General features: G+C 35.1%; 1 protein-coding gene across 1 annotated transcript in view; it reads right to left on the minus strand.

Moving 5' to 3' along the window:
- Window positions 1–22749, minus strand: part of LOC134754349 (uncharacterized) — a 31402-nt gene extending 8653 nt beyond the window's left edge. Inside the window, exons 1-5 of the mRNA XM_063690631.1 lie at window positions 22601–22749; window positions 20649–21362; window positions 18935–18995; window positions 16918–16988; window positions 13574–13643 (exon numbers count right to left, since the gene is read on the minus strand). Of these exons, the coding sequence (XP_063546701.1) occupies window positions 13574–13643; window positions 16918–16988; window positions 18935–18995; window positions 20649–21362; window positions 22601–22619 (935 nt within the window). The 5' untranslated portion in view covers window positions 22620–22749. The remainder of the gene's footprint in view (window positions 1–13573; window positions 13644–16917; window positions 16989–18934; window positions 18996–20648; window positions 21363–22600) is intronic.
- Between the last annotated feature and the right edge of the window lie 3987 nt (window positions 22750–26736).

Consider the following 26736-nt stretch of genomic DNA (forward strand, 5'->3'; position numbering starts at 1 on the left):
TAAATACCATTTAAGAGGCCGGTGTCGATTTTAGTCGCAAAAATGTAAAATTGATAGATTTAGTCCGTGAAATTGTACACCTTTTGTTACCTCATTGAAATAACAAGTACTGGTTTCTATTAGCACGTCTTCTTATCTTACCTTTTATCAGATAATTTTTTTGAAAACAGACTCACTAAATTAGTAATGTTTGCTTTTCTGATGGACGTTTAGGTAAACGCGCGTAAAGCACTGATTTTGTCGCTCTTATTTGTAAATTTCGTAAAGTTTGGACTGCTAAACATGGTAATTTTGTATTAAGGGGCCCACAGACTATCAGTCCGCCGGACGATATCGGCCTGTCAGTTAGAACAAAAATTTGACAGCTCCGAACAACTGACAGGCCGATATCGTCCGGCGAACTGATAGTCTGTGGGCCCCTTTACACATATCCTATACTTGACGTTTATCAGACTACATTTTTATTATTATGACTTTGAAGTAGTGTAAATGAAAGTTAGACGGAATCAATTTTCTTCAGAAATTACTTCAAAACAAGTGACAATATCTCTAAAAATCGACTTAATTTCAACGTAATTTTGATACTTAAACAATCTACAACATTTGCTGAAACTATTCTTATACATTAATTTGTATGATTTACCACCATGATTTTTTGATGAATTTTTAAAAATTGCCCCTTCTCTTCATGCATTACCGGTGACGCACGTTCGCGACCTCATTATTAAAAGGCAAGATGAGAAGACGTGCTAATAGAAATCAATACTTGTTATTTAGATATTACGTAACAAAACGTGTATAATTTCGACGACTAAATCTATCAATTTTACATTTTTGCTCCAAAACCGACTACGGCCTCTTAAAAGAATATTTACTTTTCAGAAACGTGTTCAGTACTTTTTAAATTTACGAGCGCTTCTTTCACACACGTGCTTTGCGTGTTCTGTCGAACACTTGCTTCTTTAATTTTAAATTTTTACGAACAGTTTTTGATTATTAGGTACTTAATTAAGTAGAAGAGTATAAAGGTTTAGACAAAATAATAAGGTACCGAGGCTTTAAAAAAATAAAATATATGTCGAACAATTTGTTTTTTGAAAAATTGCTATTGCATTGATGGCTGCTTCGACGCAACGATCTTATAACTAAGGGTATATAATTATATAAACTCGCTATATCGGATCAAAAAAAGAAAAATCTAAACGGGAACACTTATGCCAAAAATTATAGCTGAAACATTAAAGTATTTTGTATTAGGTATATTAATGTATATGTTTTGATATCTGTATGACTCCGTATTTTTATGTTAGTGGTTACCTTGATTAAACAATGATACAATTATGATGATGGCAAGCGTGATGGTAAGGTGAATAATAAATGATAATAAAGAAAGGAATTGAATTTCTTGGTACAATATTCGTTTAGCATTAGCGGACTGTTTACATACCTACTCACTACACTACATACCTTACTGAGTTAAGGGCAAGGGTAAACCAGTGACATTCAACAACTTCTGCCTGGGTCAGTTGAAGCTAATTCCTCAAGGAGAACCATTAAAATTACAACGTATATTGAAAACATTTCAAATCTACACCTGGTGCTAATTCAAAAAACAGTAGCACAAGGAATAGCATAAAATAATATATACAACCGAATATAGAACCTTCTTTTTGGAGCATTGAAGTCGGTTAAAGATGTGTCTAATTCTATTTAGTTAAAAAATTTATGGACTGGATTATTGACGTCATATTGTCTGCATTTTTAAAATTAACACGACATATTTTTTTCTGTTGATTTATAAGGGTAAATAAGCAGAGTTAAGAAATACGAGTAATAGCGAGGGACCTAAATTATAACTTACCAGAAGCCGCTATTATAATTTTATTAAGGGGTTTTAAATTTTGAAATCTATATCAATAAACATGTAGTACTTACACGGGGGCTTTAAGTGCAGCCGTACAAATTAAAAAATCTGTTTCGTTGATATATTCAAGAACAAATAACATTTAATGGTAAATGTACCCCAGTATCGTTTACTCCCGATCACGAGAACAGCAATAAAATGCCAAAAATTACGGATTTATACATGGAAAAAATGTGCCCGTCCCATTAGTATACACACATCTCCCTTGTAACAGAAGAATCAGTTAAACTTCTTTTTTATCAGAACATTAAATTGCTTATGACTTAACTTGGTTTTTCATACAAGGTGTAGGTGTACATTACACCTACACAAGGTGTACATTTATACAAAAATCATTAGGTAACTAAACATTTCTCAATTTGACAAACCGTGTTATTGATATATGTAGTAGTAATATATTCATTTTACAAGCACCATTCACCACATTTACTTATAAACAATAAAATATAGTGCAAATGTTCCTTGATACATAGAATATATTACGTGTAATATTAATTACATAATAAATACATCATTTTTTACTACATTGCTTTAAGTCAGAAATGATAAACCATGGCAAATAGTACCTGGCAAACCGTCTTCGCTTTTTCCTGATTCATTATCTTCCAAACTCAGGTAGTAGCAACTGTGTGGATCTTCACGTGTTAAATAAAACTGACATTCAACTGTATTGCAGGTAGCTTCAAATATACTACAGATAAGGTAGATGACCAGTAGCCCGGTGGGCAACTTTTCGTTTAGGTAGGTAAACCCAAAATTAAAATAGGTTTGAACGTATTGTTAACAAAGGGACAATTTACAATCCCGGTACTTAATTTATATAGCCCATCTGGTAAATTAACACGCTCAGTCATAAAGCGTACTGATATTTTGCCCCTAAACTTAAATACCTAATGCTATTTATTGTAAAGTTCCTTTATCTACATCAGTATCATAACCTCCCTATAATATATTCAGAAACGATAAGCTAACGGCATATGTTAAGGCGGTTCCCTGAGCCAGAAGGCGAAAAATCTCCTTATATGATCATGTTTTTCTAAGAGGCGTTGATATTAGTAGACGTGGAAAAAATATATGTAGTTCTTGACTATATTATCTTTAATATCATAGCTCTATCATACACGAATTATGAAACTTCGCTCGATACAATTAATTCCCAAAGTAACCTCTAACTCGGACTTTTAATCCAACTTTACTCGGTTATTTATTACTAGCTGTGCCCGCGGCTTCGCCTGCGTGGAATGCGGTCTGTGTCAGTAAGCGGCTAATTCACCCCTAATTTATCTCCCTGTCCCCTGGAGACAGAACTTAAAGTAAAGTTGACAGATGGGTACGCTAGAGGACTGTAGTCCAGATAAAATATTTTACAATTAGGTACCTACCACCAAAGATAGATATAACTCCGTAATAGATGGATACAGTCTAAGGAAAAACGTGCCTCGAAAATCACGAAAATTTGATTCTCGATCAGATGTCGCTACTACCTTTTGCCTACTCTCGTATAGAGGGCGTTGACGGTTTCGTTTGTTATTATTTAACAATTTTAACGCATATCAGTGAAAGAACATGGGTCAAAATAATAAAAATAATTAATGCAAATAAAAAAGATCATTTATCCATATTTAAATACATTTTATCGTATTTTAATAAATCTTCATTTTTAGTTTTAAAGTGTGTCGATAGATGGCAGTGAATTTACTGTGGTTACAAAATTTACTATGACAGTACGGCTCTATAATATTATAATTATCCTCTTTGCTACCACTAAATAAAATTACACTCCAAAATGAATATTTTTTTGCCCTTATTCAAATTTTTGACGTGATTTAAACGGCATAGAGTAGTAGGTGTATATCGAACGATACAGTACCATTTTTGTATTTTTACGTCCTTGACTGTACCTATGCAAATCGGGTACACTACATAATTCCGAAATTTTTTATTCCGAATTTTAGAATGTCGAATTTTATCATTCCGATTTTTAAATGCTCGACCCATCAAAATTCCGACTGTCATAATTACGAATGATGAAAATCACGAAGATTTATATTTCCGAAAACCCAAAAAGCCGAATATTGTAAATTCCGAACTACATAATTCCGACTATAACAATTCCGATGGTGGCAAACACCGAATTTAACATTTACGATTTTCAAAATCACGAATTCGGAATTGCCCTTATTCCGAATTAACGTGATTCCTATTTTAAATATCCCAATTTTTAAATTTCCACTTTTCTGGCAACAGTTCGTTTTCTTGGGGGTCGCAGTTCTAACCTAACCTAACCCACTTTTCTGGCAACAGTTCGTTTTATTGGGGGTCGCAATTCTAACCTAACCTAACCCACTTCTGGCAACAGTTCGTTTTCTTGGGGGTCGCAGTTCTAACCTAACCTAACCCACTTCTAGCAACAGTTCGGGTTCGCAGGTTCGCAGTTCTGTCTAATTTATTTATGCCGAATTTTTATGCCAAAAATATTTTATTCCGAATTTAACATGATGCGGCACGACAGGTACCCGTAATAATTACTAAAACGTGAGTCTTCATTTGAATATCACGGATTTCATTTTTCCGATCTTGTAAAAAACTGAATTTCTAAATACCGAATTATTTTATTTCCGATCGGACAATGATTTTTCGGAATTTAGGAATTCGGAAAAAAAAATATTTTCGGATAAGTGTAAAATCGGAACTTTAAGCTTTCTGTCAAGTGACAATCGGATTTTAAGTTTATAAATAATCGGGATTATGAAAGTCGTGGTTATAAAAATCGGAAAAACGTATTTCGGAATATTTGGGTGTTCCCATCAAAATCATGTCATCCAAATCGGTCCTCCAGTCAAATCAGTCTAAGCATGACGCCGGCGGCGGGCAGCGTCTGCCCCTTTTTTTTTGTTTTCGGAGTGGGAAATGCATCTGCCCCTACCACTTGTTGATGGTCGTAGCGAAGCAGAGCACGGGGATCTGTAGGCGCTTGAAGCGGAACGGGAAGTTGCTCGGAATGAGGGGGATACGCGGGATGAACACGGCTTCTCCGGCGCCACACTCCGTCAGGATCTGCGCCTACATATGTATTACGTACGATGTATTTAGGGTCACAATCGAACTCGCGCTGGCTTGCCGTTTCAGCCGAAAGCGAAGCGACCTGCCTGGCTAGAGCGCCACTGAGTCTCTCATCGTGGTTTTTCTCAGACTCCTGAGACCGTGCCCCTTGTGGCCGCAATGCATTGCGAGACTTTCGCGAAAGATTCGATTTTTTTCGGGAAGGCATGGTAACGCGTTTAAGTCCCAAATCGTTTGACATTTATTGAAAAATGTTTTTTTTTTTAAAGTACCCACCTTCGTGACCATTATTAAGACACGGCCGCTTCTCCATGCAAACGCAGTCTCCATTTTTTTGGTTAAAAACTACCCTATGTTCTTCCACGGGACTCAAACTATCTCTATACCAAATTTTATCTAAATTGGTTTAGCGGTTTAAGCGTAAAGAGAAATTAAAAAAAGTTTTTTCATATTTTTTGTGTTTTCACTCGGGAATGGTGTCATTTTGATATCATAAATGAATTCGGCATACCCGATTTATACAAAAACGATACCTAACTTGGCCTAGTAGCTAAAATGATATAGTTATCAAGATAAAGTTTTTAACCCCTTTTTCACCACCATGGGGGATGAATTTTTAAAATCGCTGAAAGTAATTTTCTTGCTTTTTAATATAATAACGTTTTGCAAAGTTTTTAGTTCCTAGCTTAAAATAAAATTTGCACCCCAAGACAAACTTTCATCCCCTTTTCAACCCCCTGAGGGGTTAAATTTCCAAAAACGTCAAAATTAGTGTTTTTGTAATCGTCTATCATACCTTTCTAAGAAGTTTCAAAGCATTTGTAATGGATTCAAACTTTCAACCCCCTTTTAACCCTGTTAGGGGACGAATTCTTGAAAACACTAAAATCACTTTTCCTGTATTATAATAATATGCCCATTATACAAAGTTTCAAGTAACGCACTCAAAAAAAAAATTGATCTCCATACAAACTTTCAACCTCTATTTCACCTCCTTAGGGGATGAATTTTCAAAAACGCTGAAATTAGTTTTCTTGTATTTCAATAATATATCTTCTTACGAAGTTTCAAATTGCTAGCTTAAAATAAATCTTGAATCCTATACAAACTTTCATGCCATTTTTAACCCCCTTAGGGGTAAAATTTCTCAAATTTTTATAGCCTATAACCTGGCCGTGGATTTTTTCGACAGATTAGTAAAGTTTGCATCAAAATCCGTTCAGCCGTTTTCATTAGTTGCGCGGTCAAATAAACAGACAAACAGATAAACAGACAAACAGATAAACAGACAAAAATTCTAAAAACTGTTGGAATGTGTTCTGTTATCGATTCTAAGTATCCCCAGCCAATTTTTTTTCGAATATCTTCCATGTACAGACTTTCGACCCTCTTCCGCTTTATTATATGTATAGATGTGATACTATAAACAAAAAAAGAAGAAAAAACAATCTTAACTTAAATAGTAATTTCATAGCTTTCGAATTTCGATATTGTAGGGTAACGTTTTTAAAATAAATAAAAATCGATAAAATTCGATCAAAATTGACACTTGGCGCGCATGATCTTTCCCGTTCCTTCTTGCGAAATGTGACAGAGACAGCGGCAAACCGATGGAACGGCCTTAACAAACCTGTATCTGTGGGTGCATAGTAATTTTAACTTTACATTATCGATACCTTAATTACATTCAAACTTTGGACATCTCTGTGAAACAAAGAAATTTGATTTGGCCTCTATAGGGAATATTACGCGAAACTCTGCGTAGGTGGCGCCAGTACCACAATCTGGTCTATCGCAAATCGCGAAAAACAAGAAAATTGAAATTTTGATATCTAACATCTCTGTCACTCTTGCACATTCGAGCGATAAAGAGGCAGACAGCGGAATTTCGGATTCGCGTTTCCCGGTAGGTCCTCTAGTAAACAAACCGCCTTGATGCATCAATGTCATATTTTATTATCTCTGAAAACTTGTCAAAAACCTGTTAAAGGTACAGTATGTATAAGTTACTCTATGGTTTACTAAAAAGGCTAGTGCTGTACTCTGGTGGACAACATTGCATCCCCTATTCTAATATCAGTCGAGATGACGTTTTATTCGAAATGAAGTGACAGTTGCAAACAATTATGTCAAATTTCGTGTATGTTACCATTATGTTACTTGATTGACGTTTCATTAGTTTGTAAGTATAAAATTACTTTGTTTTGTTGAAGCTTATGATATTGATGTAGATAAAGCAGTGTATGTAACTGTACATAATTAGGCATTAAAATACGAATGTGGATTTATGAAACGAAGGAAATGAGTTTTATAAACCCACACTCGTATTTTAATGCGTTTCATCATGTAGCAGTCACATAAACTATTATTAATTAGTTTATCAATTCTCTATACCTGTTTAACCCTTCACCAGGCCGCGAAGAACAAGCTTGTTTTATTAAGTACTTTATATAGATTTGCAACCGTATTGAATGTCTTGTACAAAATGTATTTACAAAAGTCGGATATGTTCCTGTACACCAGAAAAAAAAGTGGGATACGGTAATCCCATTGCCTGTCTGGGTAATGAACTGCCATATTCAATTTAGTGTAATTGTATTCTTTACCAGGCAAGGGGTGATATGCCACCCACCTAGTATAGGAGCATTCCACGGGCTGTCCAGTACAAACGCATTTTATTTCATGTATTACAACTTTTTAATCGACGTTTAAAGCAGACGGTTTATTTTATGTGCATATTTCTGAACATTTGTCATAGAAACAGAAACTACTATACCTACAAATCTTCAGAAAATTCGCTTTTGTACGGGACAATGGTAGACAATTTCATAGAATGCTCCTATATCGTTTACCATAGTCAGTCTTTAAAGGAAACTTTTAAGACTTACGCAAATAAGACTTAGGTAGGCTAATTTTAATTAAGTAATTTGATTGTTGATTGATTGTTGTTTGTTGATTTGTTTGTTTGATTTAAGCTTTCCCTTTATTTATTTTTTACATTGTGTTCACTAGTCCATCTACTGGGCCTTACTGAAAATCAGCGTCGCGGAGTGTGCCATGTTGGCTCACACCGTGACACCAAGCTGAGTAAGGACCATTTAGCGCAACCTCATTATGTGTAATTATTTCTAGTTTTAGTCTTATGTTATGTTGTGCTAATAAATGCTTTTTCTTTCTTTCTTTCAAATTCCCTAGTTATATTTTGAAAAAATAATAAGAATTTTATTATGTACATGATACGACAAGACTACTAACCGGGCTATGGGCAGAATAGTTCCCATATAGTCAAACTCTAACAAGGTAATGTGATAGTGTCATCCCACATCCTAATTCTGGTCATATTATAGTATGTAATTATCTCAGATGATTTTTTCGGGCTCGGGCCCTAATCTGTTAAACAAAAGGTACCTATTCTTTTCTTTATGCAGTGGTTACATTGCTTACTGCTAATAGCCCCGGCATAAGTAACGGGAACAAGTCCGTTTGAAAAGCAAATTTACCATTCTATTTATATGGTTCAAATTCATAAAACAGTCCATTCGGAGATAACACGTTATGTTATCTCCAAAGAAAAGTCCATCCTGATTGTTCTCTGAATGAGCTGTCACATAAATTTGAACCTTAATACTATCACGATAGTGGCTTTTTAAACGACATGGCTGCTTTGGCACGTGCTTATGCTTTGTAGGAGATTTGGAGCTAAAACCTGATTATGGTAAACGATGGCTATGTGGGTGGCATATCACCCTTTGCCTGGTAAAGGGTTAAAATATAGAAAGGAGCTATTATCATCAATTTTCGTAATCATATAATCCTACCTTTGAAAATGTTGACATATTTTTATGTAGATACCTACTAATTTAAGGATTGGTTTTTGTAGATATTAATATTAATACTATTAAAAGTATAATAAACTATTGCATTCATAATTCCACCTTTCCACCACCCTTTCAGTACATTCCATTTTTGCCTGAAACCAGTCAATGGGGATGGATGAAAAACTATAAGTTTTTTTCCTTTCTCATGCATAAAAAAAGCCATGTCACTTAAAAAATAACTAAATTTACCATTTTGACCGCATCAGTCGGTAACTACACGCATTTCCTGACCCATAATACTTTTTAGGGTTCCGTACCCAAAGGGTAAAAACGGGACCCTATTACTAAGACTCCGCTGTCCATCTGTCCGTCCGTCTGTCTGTCTGTCACCAGGCTGTATCTCATGAACCGTGATAGACCGTAATTTTCACAGATGATGTATTTCTGTTGCCGCTATAACAACAAATCCTAAAAACAGAATAATATAAATATTTAAATGGGGCTCCCATACAACAAACGTGATTTTTTTGCTGTTTTTTCCGTCATGGTACGGAACCCTTCGTGCGCGAGTCCGACTCGCACTTGGCCGGGTTTTTTTTAACTTGGCCCGTCAATAAAATACAAATATGTTTTGAGTAGATACAACGAAAGAAAGACTTGTTTATGTCTCACTCTTATTTGATACAATAGGTATTTACTATTTAGTTTTGTGTTGCTGCACAGGCATAATAAGGTCCACCGGTGGACAGTTAACAGTGTGGGCGGTGGTACCACGTACCTACTATTACTATGCTATGCAGCATGCAGTTCGTAGTTCCTTTTTTTATTTTTTTTATTACGTCGGTGGCAAACAAGCATACCGCCCGCCTGATGGTAAGCGGGCACCGTAGCCTATGGACGCCTGCAACTCCAGAAGTGCTACATGCGCGTTGCCGACCCTAACACCCCGCACCCTCGTTGAGCTCTGGCAACCTTACTCACCGGCAGGAACACAACACCAGAGTAGGGTCTAGTTTTATTTGGCTGCGGTTTTCTGTAAGGTCCTTCCCCAGTTGGGATCTGCTCTAGATCTGGAATGACATCCGCTGTGCTGTGCCCTACCACACAACGCGATATGACATTTCACAGTGCCCCTACCACTCTTTTGGACGTAGTTGGATTTTATCCATAGACCAAGACTAAAAGATTTTTTTAAGGACTTTTGTAATGTTTTCCCACACTGTAGTTACACCATAATGTCCATAATGTGAGAAAAGAGGTTGTATGTGAGGACTGCACCGGTAACTCGGTCAAAAATTTTGACTACGTCATCCAAAAATAAGTTACTCGTAGGTACCCTTTAATTGGTAATGGTTAGATGGCGATAGTTTAGTTTTTGGAATTATAGTTTGTCAAAGGACTGTCTCATTTCAAACATAGACAGAGAGAATCATACTAACTTTGTCTTACACTAGTAATAGCACCCAAAAGAAAAGGATGAGTATAGTTTTTTTGTTCTTATTTACTGACAATTTCGTTTGACCAACTATAATATTATTCTATTTGGTAAGGCGCGTTGACATAAGAGTGGAACAGCTTTTGATAAGATGAGCAGTGTTGCCATGGAGACTGTATAAAGGAGCTAAATCTCTATGTATGAAAAGTGTCCATCAAAAAACAGTAATTAGGCGGCGCCACCATACACCGAAATACTACCAAAAACAACCTACGTAATTTGGTCGGGTTATTTGTTGCCTTATATGGTTCATGTTATACTCATGTCCCAGAGCTTAACTAGCGCCACCGGAGAGATTAGGAACTATTATTTAAAGCTTAACGCGGTCACTTTTACAACAATTCTGCCATAAGAGATTGCGATCCTTTCTATTTGAACCGTAAAACAATTTATACAAAGGTTTCTGATGTTCCTAGCACGCGGAATACCTATAATTTTGCCGAATAATCAAGTGACAACTCAACATAATAAATCGTATGATTTCTCAACCTTGCAGTAGAAACTGTAAGTTTACATCGGGACGATGAAATAAAAGTCAGTTTTGGCACTGTTTGATAGCAGTTAACCTAACACGCTCCTCCTCGCTTTGCTAGTCGTCGCACCTATCTCGACTCTGTCAAATGACTAGGTAGACATTATATTATATCAAAAAATATTTATCCAATTGAATGATGTGGCTAATGAAACGTATACCAAATATTGTATGTCCTAATAATATTCTACTAAACAATCATTATTATTTTTGATTTTGATTTTAGGTATTTCGTTCATTAGGTGCATCGACCTCAGGTATTTCGTTCATTAGGTGTATCGAATTTAGGTATTTCGTGCATTAGGTATATTTACTTTAGGTAATGGGGTTGCCAACTGTCAAAGGTTTGCAGAGATGGCGCCATCATAGCTTGCCCCTTTTTCTATGAGATTCAATGAGATTTGGCTTAAAGGGCTGACATCCAGGGCATTACAAAAACAAAAATTTGACACAATTCTAGGGATTGACAGGGCAAGCTAAGCTGGCGCCATCTGATAATTATTTCGCCCGGCCAACCCCATTAGATCATTAGGTATACCGACTTTAGGTAATTTGTGCATTAGGTATATAGATGTTTCGAGCAATAGGTATATCAGCTTCAGGTAATTCGTGCATTAGGTATATATACATTAGGTGTTTCGTGTAATGGGTACATTAGCTTTAGGGATTACGTGTATTAGGTAAATCGGATTTAGGTGTTTCAACTTTAGGTACTTCGACCATAGGGTGTAGGGAACACAATAGGGTAGTTGACTGTATTTAAAATAAACTATTTCACACCATGCATCCCTTACAGCATTTATACGTCATTATGACGTCAGCGACGTCATAATGACGTTAGCGACGTCATTATTACGTCATTATGACGTCGCTGACGTCACTCTGCCACCTGGGATGAAATAAAGCACCAGATAATTATTATTAAAAAAAGATAGCAGTTATTTATAAACACAAGTTCTATTTAAAAAATCGGATAGAAATATAAAAAGTAGGTGAGTTGACCGTGACGTCATTGTGACAAATCAAATCGTTTTGACAGTTCTCAAAAAGAAACTGATTTGACTAGTAGGAGAAAACCCTATTGTAGGTAAAACGCGCATTAGGTAATTCGTTCATTAAATGTTAATTGATTATTAGGTATTTCAAAAAAAAAACCGACCAAGTGCGAGTCAGACTCGCCCACCAAGGGTTCCTTACTTTTTAGTATTTGTTGTTATAGCGGCAACAGAAATACATAACGTCATTATGACGTCAGCGACGTCATAATGACGTTAGCGACGTCATTATTACGTCATTATGACGTCGCTGACGTCACTCTGCCACCTGGGATGAAATAAAGCACCAGATAATTATTATTAAAAAAAGATAGCAGTTATTTATAAACACAAGTTCTATTTAAAAAATCGGATAGAAATATAAAAAGTAGGTGAGTTGACCGTGACGTCATTGTGACAAATCAAATCGTTTTGACAGTTCTCAAAAAGAAACTGATTTGACTAGTAGGAGAAAACCCTATTGTAGGTAAAACGCGCATTAGGTAATTCGTTCATTAAATGTTAATTGATTATTAGGTATTTCAAAAAAAAACCGACCAAGTGCGAGTCAGACTCGCCAACCAAGGGTTCCTTACTTTTTAGTATTTGTTGTTATAGCGGCAACAGAAATACATCTGTGAAAATTTCAACTCTCTAGTTATCACGGATCATGAGATACAGCCTGGTGACAGACAGACAGACGGACAGTGGAATCTTAGTAATAGGGTCCCGTTTTTACCCTTTGGGTACGGAACCCTAAAAATAGGTGGAACGAGCATTGGTGAATCAACATTAGGTAAATCGATTTTCTGTATTCTGATATGTAATCCTGACTAATCATGAGCGACGAGGTACAACTACTTTGTATTTAGAACAATATGGCCTCTTCTCAAAATATACGGTTAAGGCCAATGTGGCGACGACCGATCGGCATTTAAAATATTTGGTCGAGATGACCGTCATAGGGCAAGAACTCTCGTATTTAAAACGTACTTTGCTTCTTCTGCTCTAACGACCTTCTCTTAGTGAAGTATATATGTGTACAATGTCAAACCAACTTCGTTTTTTGCTTAGGTTCCAAATCGGGCACTTTTTGCGGTAAAATTTTGAAGTAAATTATAAAGTATTGACCATGCTACATTTACATTAGATAATTTCATTATTATTAACAATTAAAGTGCACGATTACTTCTGTGGAGTTCTTTCTAATGCTAAAAAATAACGAAGTATAGAAGCGACGAAGAAACTTGTAGTTCATATATAGCCTTGTAGTTATACCTAATAATGATAAAGTCTTCGCCGCATCGACCTCACACGTGATTCGGAATTACGCAGAACTTTTTGCTTTCAACCTACACCAACGCACCTTCACCGATTTATCGTACCACGGACAAATAAAACAAGAAGATGGACAACAGCTACACAAAATCATTAAAAAAAAAAATTTTTTTTGGTTTCAGAATTTCCATCCATCCCATTGGCGTAGGTATGTTAAGTGATATATACATATATGACATTAGAGACCCTCTATTAATTTACATAACGGCTTTACCATATCTGTGTGTTGCTAAACTGTAGAAAACTAATTACATAAATTTCACAGTCCAGTTTTGCTAATAAATAATATAAATGGCAGAGCTTTCTTTGCATGTATAAAAAGTTGTAAAATATAATAAAAATAACCGTAAGTGATGCAAAATAGCAAACCTGAATTCCATTGTGTCGCAATTTTTGCATTTTTTTGCCTTGTGGTCGAGGTCGCGCGGCGGTGGAGCGACTGCAGACAAAATCAATAACATATAATATAACAAGTCGCTTAGCGCAACAGTCGTCGCTCGGCAAATCTTCACATACCCTTGTGATAGCACCTATAATACGCTGAGAAAACATTATTAAGCATCATTCGACATTACAAGTGGCAAATCAATAACATTTCGCAGATTAACACTTGTTAGATGTTTCAAATAACACTACTTTTGGCTAAAAGGAAACGGGGCATTGGTATGTGATTTTAGCTGGGTGATTCTATGAGCTCTTTTTTGTACCTGGTATTTTTATACCTGCGATATGGAACTTTATTTTCTAACCGTACTTCAATTAGGTACGTTCCTAAAATACAATAGTGTTTAGGGTCCTCATTTGCAAAGAATTACCCAAGCTAAACTACCTGCTCAAGTATGTATGGTTATGTGTTTTTTAAATACGTATCGTTGTAATTAAGTAACATCCATATGCTCATTACTACAATTACAAAGATTAACGAAAAGGAAAAGTTTTAGTTGAACCGTTGTCTGACAAATGATGTAAATTAATAAATTAACTATCGAGCGAGATTACGATTATTTTCATTTCCGATAACTTTGTCAGACTGATGGCAAAACAATGAATTACTTTTGAAGAAAAAAGAATCAGTCACGAGTAATATAGCATTAGCAAAATCATTATTTATAATATTATGTAATTAATAACTTTGCTTTGCAATAATTTCTTTTTTTAAACGTATGAAACATTTACGGTTAGTTTTAACTTTGATTACGTTAACTTCAAATGAGAAACTTCCTGAAGTTAAATAAAATTACTATCCTTAATTTTTAACTTTTTAAATTTTGCGACTGTTTATGTTATTTACATAATTAAGGGTTCAAAATTGGAGTGCCGTATTTATATTATCTTAGGTTTTTTTTCTATTTATTATGCATATTTAAAGTAATTAGGTATAGATTAATAAAATGTATACTAAAGCTATCGGAAATAAAAAAAAACGACATCTCTGTATTGTACACCACTTGAATACCGGGTGTTTCCTGTAACAGGAGCATTAAATTAAACTGGAGGCTGTACTCCTCAAACTGACCAACATTTGTTCAGCAACTTTTAAAAATAACGTGTTTTGATTTTCATTACACTTTAAAGTTTATTCTAAGACGCAATGTATTGCAAAATTTGTTATGTTTAAAGGGTGACAAGCAACGTCAAACACACAGATGGCAGCGTACATTGAAAATGACCGTATCTACGATCTACGACCATAAAGAGTTCTTTAAATTAGGAACTTAGGTAGATGTAAGGTATTAAATACAACCTACATTATATAGCGAAAATTCATACTTAAATATAATCTTTATACACTGTATAAAATGTGACATGTAATTTATATTATTAATAAATATTATGATTATGATTATGAAATAATATTTAAGTAGTATGAAAAAGGTATAATTTAAAAATTTCATAATTTTTAGAAATTGCTGAACAAGTGTTGCTCAGTTTGAGGCGTACAGCCTCCAGTTTAATTTAATGCTCCTGTTACAGGAAACACCCGGTATAACTACAACACCCTGACAACATTTCATATTTTTCATTAGCCTTAAATCGGAAACCATTTCGAGAAAAACTTGAAGTTAAATATGTATATTTATTGCTAATATATAATAAGTAATACACAGATACATACCCTGTAAGGGCACAGCTATTTAGTCTTATACATTACTTGTACAAAAAGGAATGGTATTTTTTTTCACATTTTCCTTCATAAGTAATTTTTTTTATACTATGAAAAACAAATAAAAAATTGTTTTGTAATGTTCAATTCGAGCTCTTTCAAATGATATCCCACTCAACCTAGTAACTAGACTTTGACTTTTTGCCCCCTCTTTATATTGGGCATTTTTCATAATTATTAAAAAAAAGTACACTTCCAATGTGTTAAGGTTAGCGCTGTTCATAACTATTCCAAATTTCAAATCGATAGCTTTAGTAGTTCTCGAGATATTTAGTAATGTGACAGACAGACAGACAGACGGACAGTCGCACCATAAGGGTTCCTTTTGTACCTTTTTGGTACGGAACCCTAAAAACGGGGCCCTATTACTAAGACTTCACTGTCCGTCTGTCTGTCTGTCACCAGGCATCTTATTAACCGCGATAGCTAGACAGTTGAAACTTTCACAGATGTATACACACAACAGAATAAAATATTTAATTGGGGCTCACATACAACAAACGTGATTTTTTCGCCGTTTTATACATAATGGTACAGAACCCTTCGCGCGCGAGACCGACTCGCACTTGGCCGGTTTTTTATACCCTTGTGAAAATGTATAAAACAGCGTGTGACAAACAGATGTATAAAACACTACCGATATTATACGTTTGTTACGTATTTTATGCCCAAAGTAACAATCTAAAAGTATTATTTTTTTAATGAAAGTAAGAATTACGTGAAATAAATACCTGTATCTTTAACCTTCGCTTTCTTTTGACCCGGACAATAAAAAGATGCACTAAAAATATGAAATGTTGTCAATTAAATGGTAATATTTTGTCGAGTGTACTTTTGAATTGCATTCGCTTGCTTATTTTTGTTGGTGTATTTCTTAATGAGTAATTAACGTACCTATTACTATGATGAGTATGATGTGTTGTACTTCGCCTGAATGTTACGAAAATAAACGAATATAAAGAAAAACTAATTATATAAAAAGTAGTTTTGAGTACAATATTGTGTTGAGACGTGTAAAGTTAAAATGCTCCTAAATTTGTGTATTTGTTTACGTGTCTTTGTACTCTTTGTTACAAGTAATTACAATATTACAATTTCATAAGTAAATCCATGTTAACAGCTTTGTTAGGTGTTTCAAAATCATTTCTGTTTACACTCAAAATTATTCATTAATTTTGAGTGTAAGGATACAATAAGTACAAATGGACGTAGTTACGAACAAACGACGTTATTTTATTACCCACAAAAATTTGTCATTGAAATAAATGATTGTTATTATTGATTGAATGGTTTTAATTTTTGTGACAAAATTTAAGTGTAAATACAACCAACTTTTAACTAGTCCTGACTACAAGTGTCTAATCGACACGAGATATTGTTTCAACATTGAGATAAAAATGTAAAGACCTACCTTTTGTTTTAAATATGTCTTTAAAATTAAATAAATCGTTAAAAAATAAACAAGTGTCTTTCTTATTTTTCCTTTAGCTATCCCCTATCCCGTATCAAGTCATTCGCTTAAACAAATAATTAATCAATTGTGACTTACTCATGAAATCGTCCATAGTCCTTGGCTCCAAGTTAGCAGGCGGCACGCACGAGATAAGAGGTTTTTCAACACTGGAAAAAGGTAATATTACGTTATATTAACAATAACACTAAACAATCGATTTAAAGAATTACGTTAACAAATGTCTACGAGCGCGTAGAAGGGTCGCTTAAGATAGGAAGGCGTGGCGCGAGCTTGTGAATGCCATTTGCACCTCTGGGGTGCCATAGGACAACCAACAACAAACAAAATGTCTGCGAGCGTGTATTACCTATGTCTAGGCAATAGGTATCTACATGTTAAAGGTTTCTAGACTCGGTCGAACTTTGTTGCACAACGCACAATGTACCTGCTAATACATGTTAACGTAAATTTACTGTGTAATATATTTACGAACTAAACACAGAACGAAGCATTCCACGGGCTGTCCCGTACAAATGCATTTTATTTCGTGTATCAAACCTTTTTTCGACGTTTAAAACCGATGATTATTTTTCTATTTTTGACCCTTTGACACAGAAAAACAAATTAATACCTGCAAATCTTCTGAAAATTCGCGTTGGTATGATACAACGGTAGACAACTTCATGGAATGCTCCAAACACTATTTGCGGGAAAGAATATATGTATGTACTCACTACCAGAATATTGAACTTTGAACTCATTCTTTTTTTGTATAATAAAACTTTTTAAATATCCAAATAGCATAGACAATAAGCTGGTGCTAGTTGTAATTGATAAATATGGCTGCGTTCAAGTAAATCTAAACATAATTTTTGTATCATCTTAATGATTGTTTGATTGAATATGATTTTCATTTTAAACAGACTTGAACAAAAAGTCAAAGTTAAATAGCTGATTCTCAAAGTAAATGCAATGAGCAGAATAGTAGTTCTCACATTGTTGCATCATTGTTGCATGCAACAAAAAGGGCTCCCAAAATTCGAGGGTTGATACGACACGTAGCCGCGTTTTGTAATACACACCCAAGAATTTGAAGCCCTAACTAATTATGTGACGGGGTTGCTTGCCGACCGCCGTCTTGATGATATCGAGTCGTGATTAATTTCTTTGTTTTTGCTCACTGATAGCTTATTATGCAGTAAACTAAAGTCAAAGTCAATATAATCTTTATTCAAATAGGCCTAGCAACAAGCACTTTTAAATTGTCAAGTTTTAAATATTACCTTAATCTAAATATCAGAGCTAATGTGGAAGTGTGCGGATAACGAGTTTATCCACTGTTCTGGCGTCAACGCCAAGTAGCCCCACGTGGCCCTTGTATAGTCCTGCTATCGCTTTACAAGATCTAATAACCGTACACTGTCTTGTACTAACCGTACAATATTCGTCATATAGCTCCCAATACCTTGACACTGGCTAAATTGTCCCAATGGACTGAAGCCATTTAATTTTAAAAACTGACGTCTGACGTCTCATACTCGTAGTTTATACACATAATAAAAGGCATCAAAACACGAGACGTTCGAAATTTGAACGTCATTATAAAATGAAATTTCATGTTATTATTGCACAGTAAATACCTTACCAACCAGTTCAGTTCTAACAAACCAGTTTTAATGCTGGCCGTAATTTGCAGTTTTTGAGCGTATCACAGAGAGTTTATGATATGTGTGTAGGTATTCAAATAGATAATAATAATCTTAAAGGCCTTTCCACACTCGCGCTCGCGGCTTCGCGCCGCGATTCGCTCATGAGTGTGGAGGGTCCTTAACGATTTCTTGAAACGAAATCTTGAAATATTTTTCTAATTTTGCAATGCTTTAGTTAGGGGTCCGAAATATTATTTTTTGTTATTTATTCACGATTTCTAGCCCGCGGGAGTCACGGTCGAAAACTGGGATATTTATGTACATATATATATATATATTCCATGATCAATGTTGCATCATGGGCTTTTTTTTATATATTTTAATTTGTAAGGTATATATTAAGAATATTTACATGTGTCATTATCAAAAATGTTAAATTATAAGAAACAGAAATGTATATTTACCTGGGAACAGTGGGAACCAATACAGGTGGGGGATTTGCAAACATCGGCACAGGAGCTGGCTCTGAAAACAAAAATATACCTACTATTTAGTATAGATTTGGTATAGATAGGCAACTATAGTTTGTCAAAAGGGCCCAAGTCCAGTCAATCGACTCCACACTCGCGTTCGCGGCTTCGCGCCGTGATTCGCGCATGAGTGTGGAGTGCACTAAAGGACTGTCTCATTTCAAACATAGACAGAGAGACTCATACTATCTTTGTCTTACACTAGTACTAGCACCCAAAAGAAAAGGATGAGTATAGTTTTTTTTTTGTTCTTACTTACTGCCAATTTGGTTTGACCAACTATATTTATTTAATATTGTCTTCGGTTACCGCGATAGTTACTCATGAAATAAAACTATGAAAACGGATTATATCGCGTATATTGAATTCAATATACGCGATATAATCCGTTTTCATAGTTTTATATTTATTTATTTAAAATGACGCTTTGTTTTCGCTTTGCGCTCGCTCGGTCAATTATTTTTTCTATTTTATAAATCGGGAATAATTCCGCCTAAAATATAGAAAGAACGCATCCGTTACATGATTTTACCTTGAAAAGTGTGTAGGAGTCCTTATTTAAAACGTTGGTAGACCATAGAGGGCTACATCCGCGTGTTTCACCAATTTGCCTCTTTATCTCTCTTACATATTCGAGTGACAGGGACGCAGATAGGAAATCATCGTGGTAGGCTCTTCTATACATGATATTTTAAAATGAGGGTAAGCAAACAAAACGTAGCCTCGGTGTGAACAAAATAACGGTCAAGACTCAAGTCTGCCCTTTCCATCGACAGCCACCGCCGAACGAGCACCTCAAAAAATGTAAGTTTATTATATTTTACTTAAATACATTAGAAATGATTAATATAAAGACTGTTTGTGTGCGTTTATGAAATGATTTTATCAGTCATTATTGCGGATAAGGAATTAACGATAAAATTAGGCTGCCTAGCTATTAACAAGATGTCCACACACAAAACGTGAATGCATATCCAAACCCAGCAAGGATAATATCCAAATCCAAACAACAACTTTTAGTTTTTAGAAATAGCAAACATCAGACAAACGAATACACATATTATCCTTAATTCTCATTAAATTTTAAATGACCCTACCGACATAAATAGTTACGTAACCACAGTGCGCGTGCATGTTAAAATACATAATTTAGTATCTTTTTTTTCTATTTAATAAAGGGGTTTTATCATATTTGTTACAAGTCAAAATCACAAATTTACCTTCGCTTAATTCCTAAATTAACTAATTTATATAAATCTTTAGCTGTTTTAGACAAAGGGTGTGCTAGAATATCATTACATGTACCCACATTCATTCAATTCATGTTGATTGGCGATTTTATTGTTTTATGCAATAGGTAACCTGTTTGTTACGATTTATAACTTAAGAAATTAGTTGACTGAATCTCATTTCACTTGAATTAAGGGTAATTAGGCGGGTCCACACAGAATTAGCCGCCTCGCGAGTAATCGCCGCGCGAAGCAGCTCGGTCTCTGTAGACGTGCCTCGGGGGAGGCACGTCTCCACCGACCGAGCTGCTTCGGGCGGCAATTTCCTCGCGGGGCAACTAGTTGTGTGTGGACCCGCCTCCGCGTTCCGGCGGAACGAGAACCTAATCATGAGTGCCCAACTCTGGTATAGATCTTACCTTCGGGTGGAGGTGGAGGTGGTGGGCCTAGTACTGTCGGCATGGGAGCTGGCGGAGGCTTCTTGTGGTGAGCAAAAGCAATCTCTCCAGTCCTGTAAAACCTTTGCTCTTCAGATATTGATGCGTGTACATATTTGCAATATGGAAATGTGCAACGTGTATTCTGAAAGTTTTTACAGAATGTGTATACACCAGGTAACTGCGACAGAATTAGTTCATGAGCATATACGCATGTCCCTGCCCTACTGCAAGTTCCTCTTATGTAGTCTCTGCACATGGTTTTTTCTGGTTTTACACTGGCTTCCACTTGTGATGTATCATAATCTGTTGGTAATGATAGTGAGGAGACCTCACTGGTCTCATGAAGATTTAGTGTAGGCGATCTTAATCTGCTCTGATATCCATGATCTTCAATTTCTTGTTTATGTGGTAGGCTAAAGTCAATTGGGGTAGTGGGTGGAGGTTCTAGTGGTAAGGGAGGTTGCGCATGCTTTGCCTTTTCCAGCAAAGCTTTCTGCTCCTCCAGTGACGTTATTGGTTCTGGCGAAGTATTTGTTGGTGAATGTTCTGTCCCATGATAATGGGACTGGTTGCAGTTCTCTGTAAAATCTATTTTCGATTTTATGAACTTCTTCATATTTTTGAAATTAGGCGAAGGACGAAATTTTATTAATGTTTCTTCTCTTAATGTAACTCTGCAGCCCTTAGCAGCATCTGGAATTGAAAAAAATAATAATTATTATATCAGTTCAAAGTTAAGTATTAACTACATCGGGTGATTCAACAAACTATCTTTGTAGCCTTGACCCAGCTTTTTGTCATGGCTCAATAAGGGAGCCTGGGGTCAGCACGGCAACTTAATCACAAGAACTGTCACATGCCATAGTTTTTATGACACCTGACTTTCCAACCCCGAGGGGAAACTAGGCCTAATTGTTTTACTTTTTTTATCTTGATTGAATTTTATTTTTAATTTTTATTGTAATGTCACCCCAGTTAATGATTTTTGTCTTACACCCCAGTTACCATTTAGAAGAAAAACGAAAATACCCGCGTATTTACCCAATTACCCGGGTAGTTGTAGCAAAACTAGCGCGAACTTCGTTTTTAGGGTTTCGTACCCAAAGGGTAAAAACGAGACCCTATTACTAAGACTCCGCTGTCCATCTGTCTGTCTGTCACCAGTAATATAATTAATAAATAAAAAGAAAAGAATTTTATTTTGGATATTAATATTTAGATCCATAGTTGTTAGTTACATTACATTTAACTTATAAAATACACTTTTTACTACTTTACACTTTTTCCTTTTTTTAGGATTCCGTACCCAAAGGGTAAAAACGGAACCCTATTACTAAGACTCCATTGTCCATCTGTCAGTCACCAGGCTGTCTAATGAACCATGATAGCTACAGTAAAAAAATTCACAGATGATGTATTTCTCTTGCCGCCATAACAACAGTATTTGTTTTGACCCCGTTTTACAGTTCTCACAGTTAACATTATAGGTATTTTCATAAATTTCTGCGGAAAAAATCGACGAAAAAAAACGAGAGTTAAACCGAGATAAGCCTGCAATGATTTTGATAGCACACACAGTGCAAGTGTATTTATACTTCAAAATTTCATAAAAGTTTGACATTTAAAATAACACTTGCACTGCGTATGCTATCAAAATCGTTGCAGACTTATCTCGGTCTGACTATAGGTATTGCTGTTGTAACTTTCAAACTTTCATATTTACGTAACGGGATTAAGCGAAGTGCATTGAATCCAGATGACCAAAAATGGTTGAACCAATTTTGATATAATTTGAATATAACAATGATAAACTGACACAAAACAAATAAAAACATCCCTATTGCGTGACAATATGAAACATTTGAATACGAAGTTGACATTTTCATTACAATAATAATATATGTATGTATGTTGCTGTCATACGTACGTACCTGCTAGTGACTTCTGCATTTAATTCACAAATATATACCTTCAGAGTATACTCTAAAAGTCTGCTTTTAGGCATTGCCAGACATTAGTGAATGAGTTTTGTTGTCTATAATACGAAGACATAGACAGCTCATTACCGAATAAATAACACGACGACATTAACCGCACCCAGACAACACAGTCTAATAACATTAGTTAACATTACAAAATGGCAGGCAGGCAGGCCAGCCACGGCTGTCAGATATGACATTCACGTTCACGAAATGTATGAGAGAAACAACCATATCTTGAGTACGTTGAATACTCTTGCATCTTTTTTACTTGCACTGCATCCGAAAGAGACGGACTACTTATTCGTGTATTCGTGACATAGACCTAGCATTACATAGACCAGCTATACGCGTGCGCCCGTAAGGGATAGACATAGATGACGTCATAAACGTGGGGATACCCTATTGGTAAAAATTACCCCAATATTTGATATCACGTTGGGGCGATTACCCTGGAGGCAAAGTTAGCTTGTTTGACGGTATTAAAAAATTGTTAAATAAAATGTCAATGGGCCGTTCTTTTTAAGCGTATAAACAATGAAATACCTCCTATAATTCGCGCAGGTGGTACAAAACTGAACATGTTTAGTAAATATAACGTAAAATAAAATGTATTATGGGTTTTAATTTAAAGAAATCCCAAATCGCAATCACACCAATTAATGTACACCACATTTAATCTTCACACCATTTGTTTATTTATTTTTTGGAATTAGAAGTACGAAAAAACTTCGAGGTCAAAATTACCCATAAAATTATGATATTTTCATCTGGTATCCCTAACATGATTGTTATACAGCTAAATTAAGAAGAAGTTTAAAAATGGCTGACCTCAGACTCCTACCTACCTACGTAATTTGGGCGGATAATTTTACAAATAATGTTTTGTTAATTTGCGTAAATAATTGTGATATTTTTATTGAAATCGTTTGATTCTACATTGCTTTGAGTGTAACGTAATTTTACGATGTTATTCTCACATATTGCGTTAAGAGGAAGGTGTAAAATACCGTACTTACGTGTGAAAGGTTATGATCTCATATTTTTGCTCAGAGCGGCTATTACAGCCGATTACAGAAAAATTCACCAGTATTTTATCAATGTTCATGCATTCAAAACGCTAACCATCACTATATTTCATAAGAGAAAGCACAATTTCATACAAAACAACGATAATTAAACAAGCAACGAACAAACATGACATGTCACGTACTTATTTGTTTGCCACAACCTCGGTTGTGGCAGCGGTGGAAAAGTGAAACTATGACAAGGACAAACAATAACAGCGCTTTCTCTGCTACTCCTACTGAAAGATACATAAGACTATCCTGTTCGGTCATTTTCCCCCACTCCTCATGACCGATCCAGTTATACTAGATTCATGATTCGTGAGAAGTCGTGTACGAACATTACGAAAAAAAAACCGTTTCGTTTCACTCCACACTTGTAGACCTGTACCAATAACTTCTGAGGTTATAAGAATATTAATGTTGCTTATTTTTTATATATAGTTTCCAGACCATATACTAAACCTAAAAATAATATTTTGTGTCATCCTAGGTATTTGCTTAGGTAGAAATTTAGGTATTTCTTTTTTCAATCAGCATTCTGTAAAAAAAATATTAGTGACGAAATTCTTTGTTTCCCTGTAAAGGCAAAGTGGCTTCCGACATACACACGCATTTTGTGTCATTTTCATCCACGGGTATAATGGAATTTAATAAATACCTAATATTGATCCTAAAACGCCTAAAATAATATTATAGTCAGTAAATGAAGTGTTGTACTTTACAGAACATTGTTATATGTTATTCAAACAAATCTGTGTCAAATTCATCCACCGCTTTTATTAAAAAAAAATTTTTTCTAATTAACAACCTGTATCTGCCACAAAAAAAATCATATTATTAAGTTTACGTCTACAATATTATAATACCACATTGAGACATCATTCAAAATTTGGGTCATTTTAATATACGGTTTTTTTACTATCTGGCAAAATAAAACTCATTTGAGCAAGAAGGGCGTGCGCGGGGAAGGGTACCTACGCGGGTGGGGTGCTTATTATACTTGCCGCAATATTAGCTGGCGGCAAATAATCTATCTATATCTTAATACTATCTCCTTTACCCTTGTTAAGACCGACCAAGAGTGAAAGAGATGGCATTATGAGCTGTCTCGCCACTTTGTTTTGCGATACAGTGTATTTATTTCATTTCGGAGGCATAATTACATTGTCTTATCAACCTTACCAATCTTACCGTAGTGTGGGAGTAGGTATGTAAATATAATTAAAAATAAACTATAGGCTGCACTCCTCATACTGACCACTTTGTCGAGGACTCTCTGACAGGTTATTTGTATAAAGATATAATCAAATTTCGTCTTCATGGTAAACGACAAAGTGGTACCTACCTTTTGATTGAGAATATCACATCAGCGACTTTTAAAAATTACTTTTGTTTCGATTTTTAGTAGACTTTTTAAGTTTATTTTAAGACGCAATTTATTGTGATTTTTGTAATGTTTAAGCGTGGCAAGCAATATAGATTACAATTATGATGATGTACATTAAATACAAGACTTTATAATACCTATATATTTGAAAGTTATTGAATAAAAGTGTCATCGTTTGATGAGTAGAATATTATGTTTTAATTATTTTGGTCGTGTTACAGGCCCCACCTGGTATATTAGTATGTTACAAAATTATGGCTTGCGATTATCGTTAGCCAAGCCCCCACAACATAACATGAATTGAACGCTTTCGTTTCAGGACGTCTCCAACTCCAACGGATAACATTATTTTTATCAATATAAAAAAATCTAATAAATGGTATTTCCTTTGTGCTACATGGGATTCTTCAAGAAGCGGGTATTTAGGGTTCTCAAGGGTCGGCAATGCTTAAGTGGCTCCTGTGATGTTGCTTACGCCCATGGGCGACGATGACTGCTTCCCATCAGGCGGCTCGTCTGCTCGTTTGCTGAATATCACATAAAAAAAAAAATCTAAGTAATATGTGTCAAAATTTAGTAAAGTCCCCTTTGTGGATTCTAAGTTTCCGAGTTACAGCAGTTTAGTGAAAGCTCGCAAAATTTACCTAAATCCATTTTGGACAAAAACTGATACAACATTTAGTACTAATTTCAAACAGAAAACCTAGTGAAAATTTTATTGGAAACTCAAAATCCCATACAAAATGACACTTAACACAAAACGCATTCATCACCTATCAACCACCTCAGGTAAACGGTACCCCTAGTATTGTTACTTCTCATTGAACAACAGGAATTGCCCATTGTAATAATTTATATGTAATGTTTTTTGCGTTTTTTTTTTAAATATAAATTAAGGGTTAAATAAAGAGGAACGCAAATTTGATTATTTTTGCGCTACGACGCACGGTTTAGGAGATACAGCCCTATAAAGATTTTTTTGTTTTTTTTTGCGTTTTTTAGGGTTCCGTACCTCAAAAGGAAAAAACGGAACCCTTATTTATAGGATCACTCGTACGTCTGTCTGTCTGTCTGAAACTACTGGACCAATAAGGTTGAAATTTGGTACAAGTATGTAAGTTTGTGACCCAAAGATGGACATGTAACGTAAACAAATTATTTTTAAACAGGCCCCCGTGTTTAAAAATAATTTGTAATGGGGGTAAATGAGAAAATTAATAAATAAAGTTTGTCAAACTATATCGTGTTACATATCATATGAAAGAGCTTATTGTGGGGATCTCAAATTTTTTTTTTATAATTTTAAGATTAATAGTTTAGAAGTTATTCAAGAAAATAGGCAAAAAATGACCACCTACTGAAACTACTGGGTCAAAAATTTTGAAAAAAGTACACAAATAGATCTTTACCTATAGATTACCGGAAAACCTATTCGTAATGTGCAGTCAAGCGTGAGTCGGACTTAATGACTTAGTTTTTGATCCGACCCCTACGGGTCTTTTTAAGACATTTTTTTTCTTTTTTTTCATTGTTTTTTGTATATTACTTTGGGGTTTCATAAAGGGGACCGAAATTTTATTTTTTTTGCGCTACGCCGCATGGTTTAGGAGATCCAGCCCTATTGTTTTTTT

This window comes from Cydia strobilella, chromosome Z (genome assembly GCF_947568885.1).
Source record: "Cydia strobilella chromosome Z, ilCydStro3.1, whole genome shotgun sequence".
In the NCBI taxonomy this organism is placed as follows: domain Eukaryota; kingdom Metazoa; phylum Arthropoda; class Insecta; order Lepidoptera; family Tortricidae; genus Cydia; species Cydia strobilella.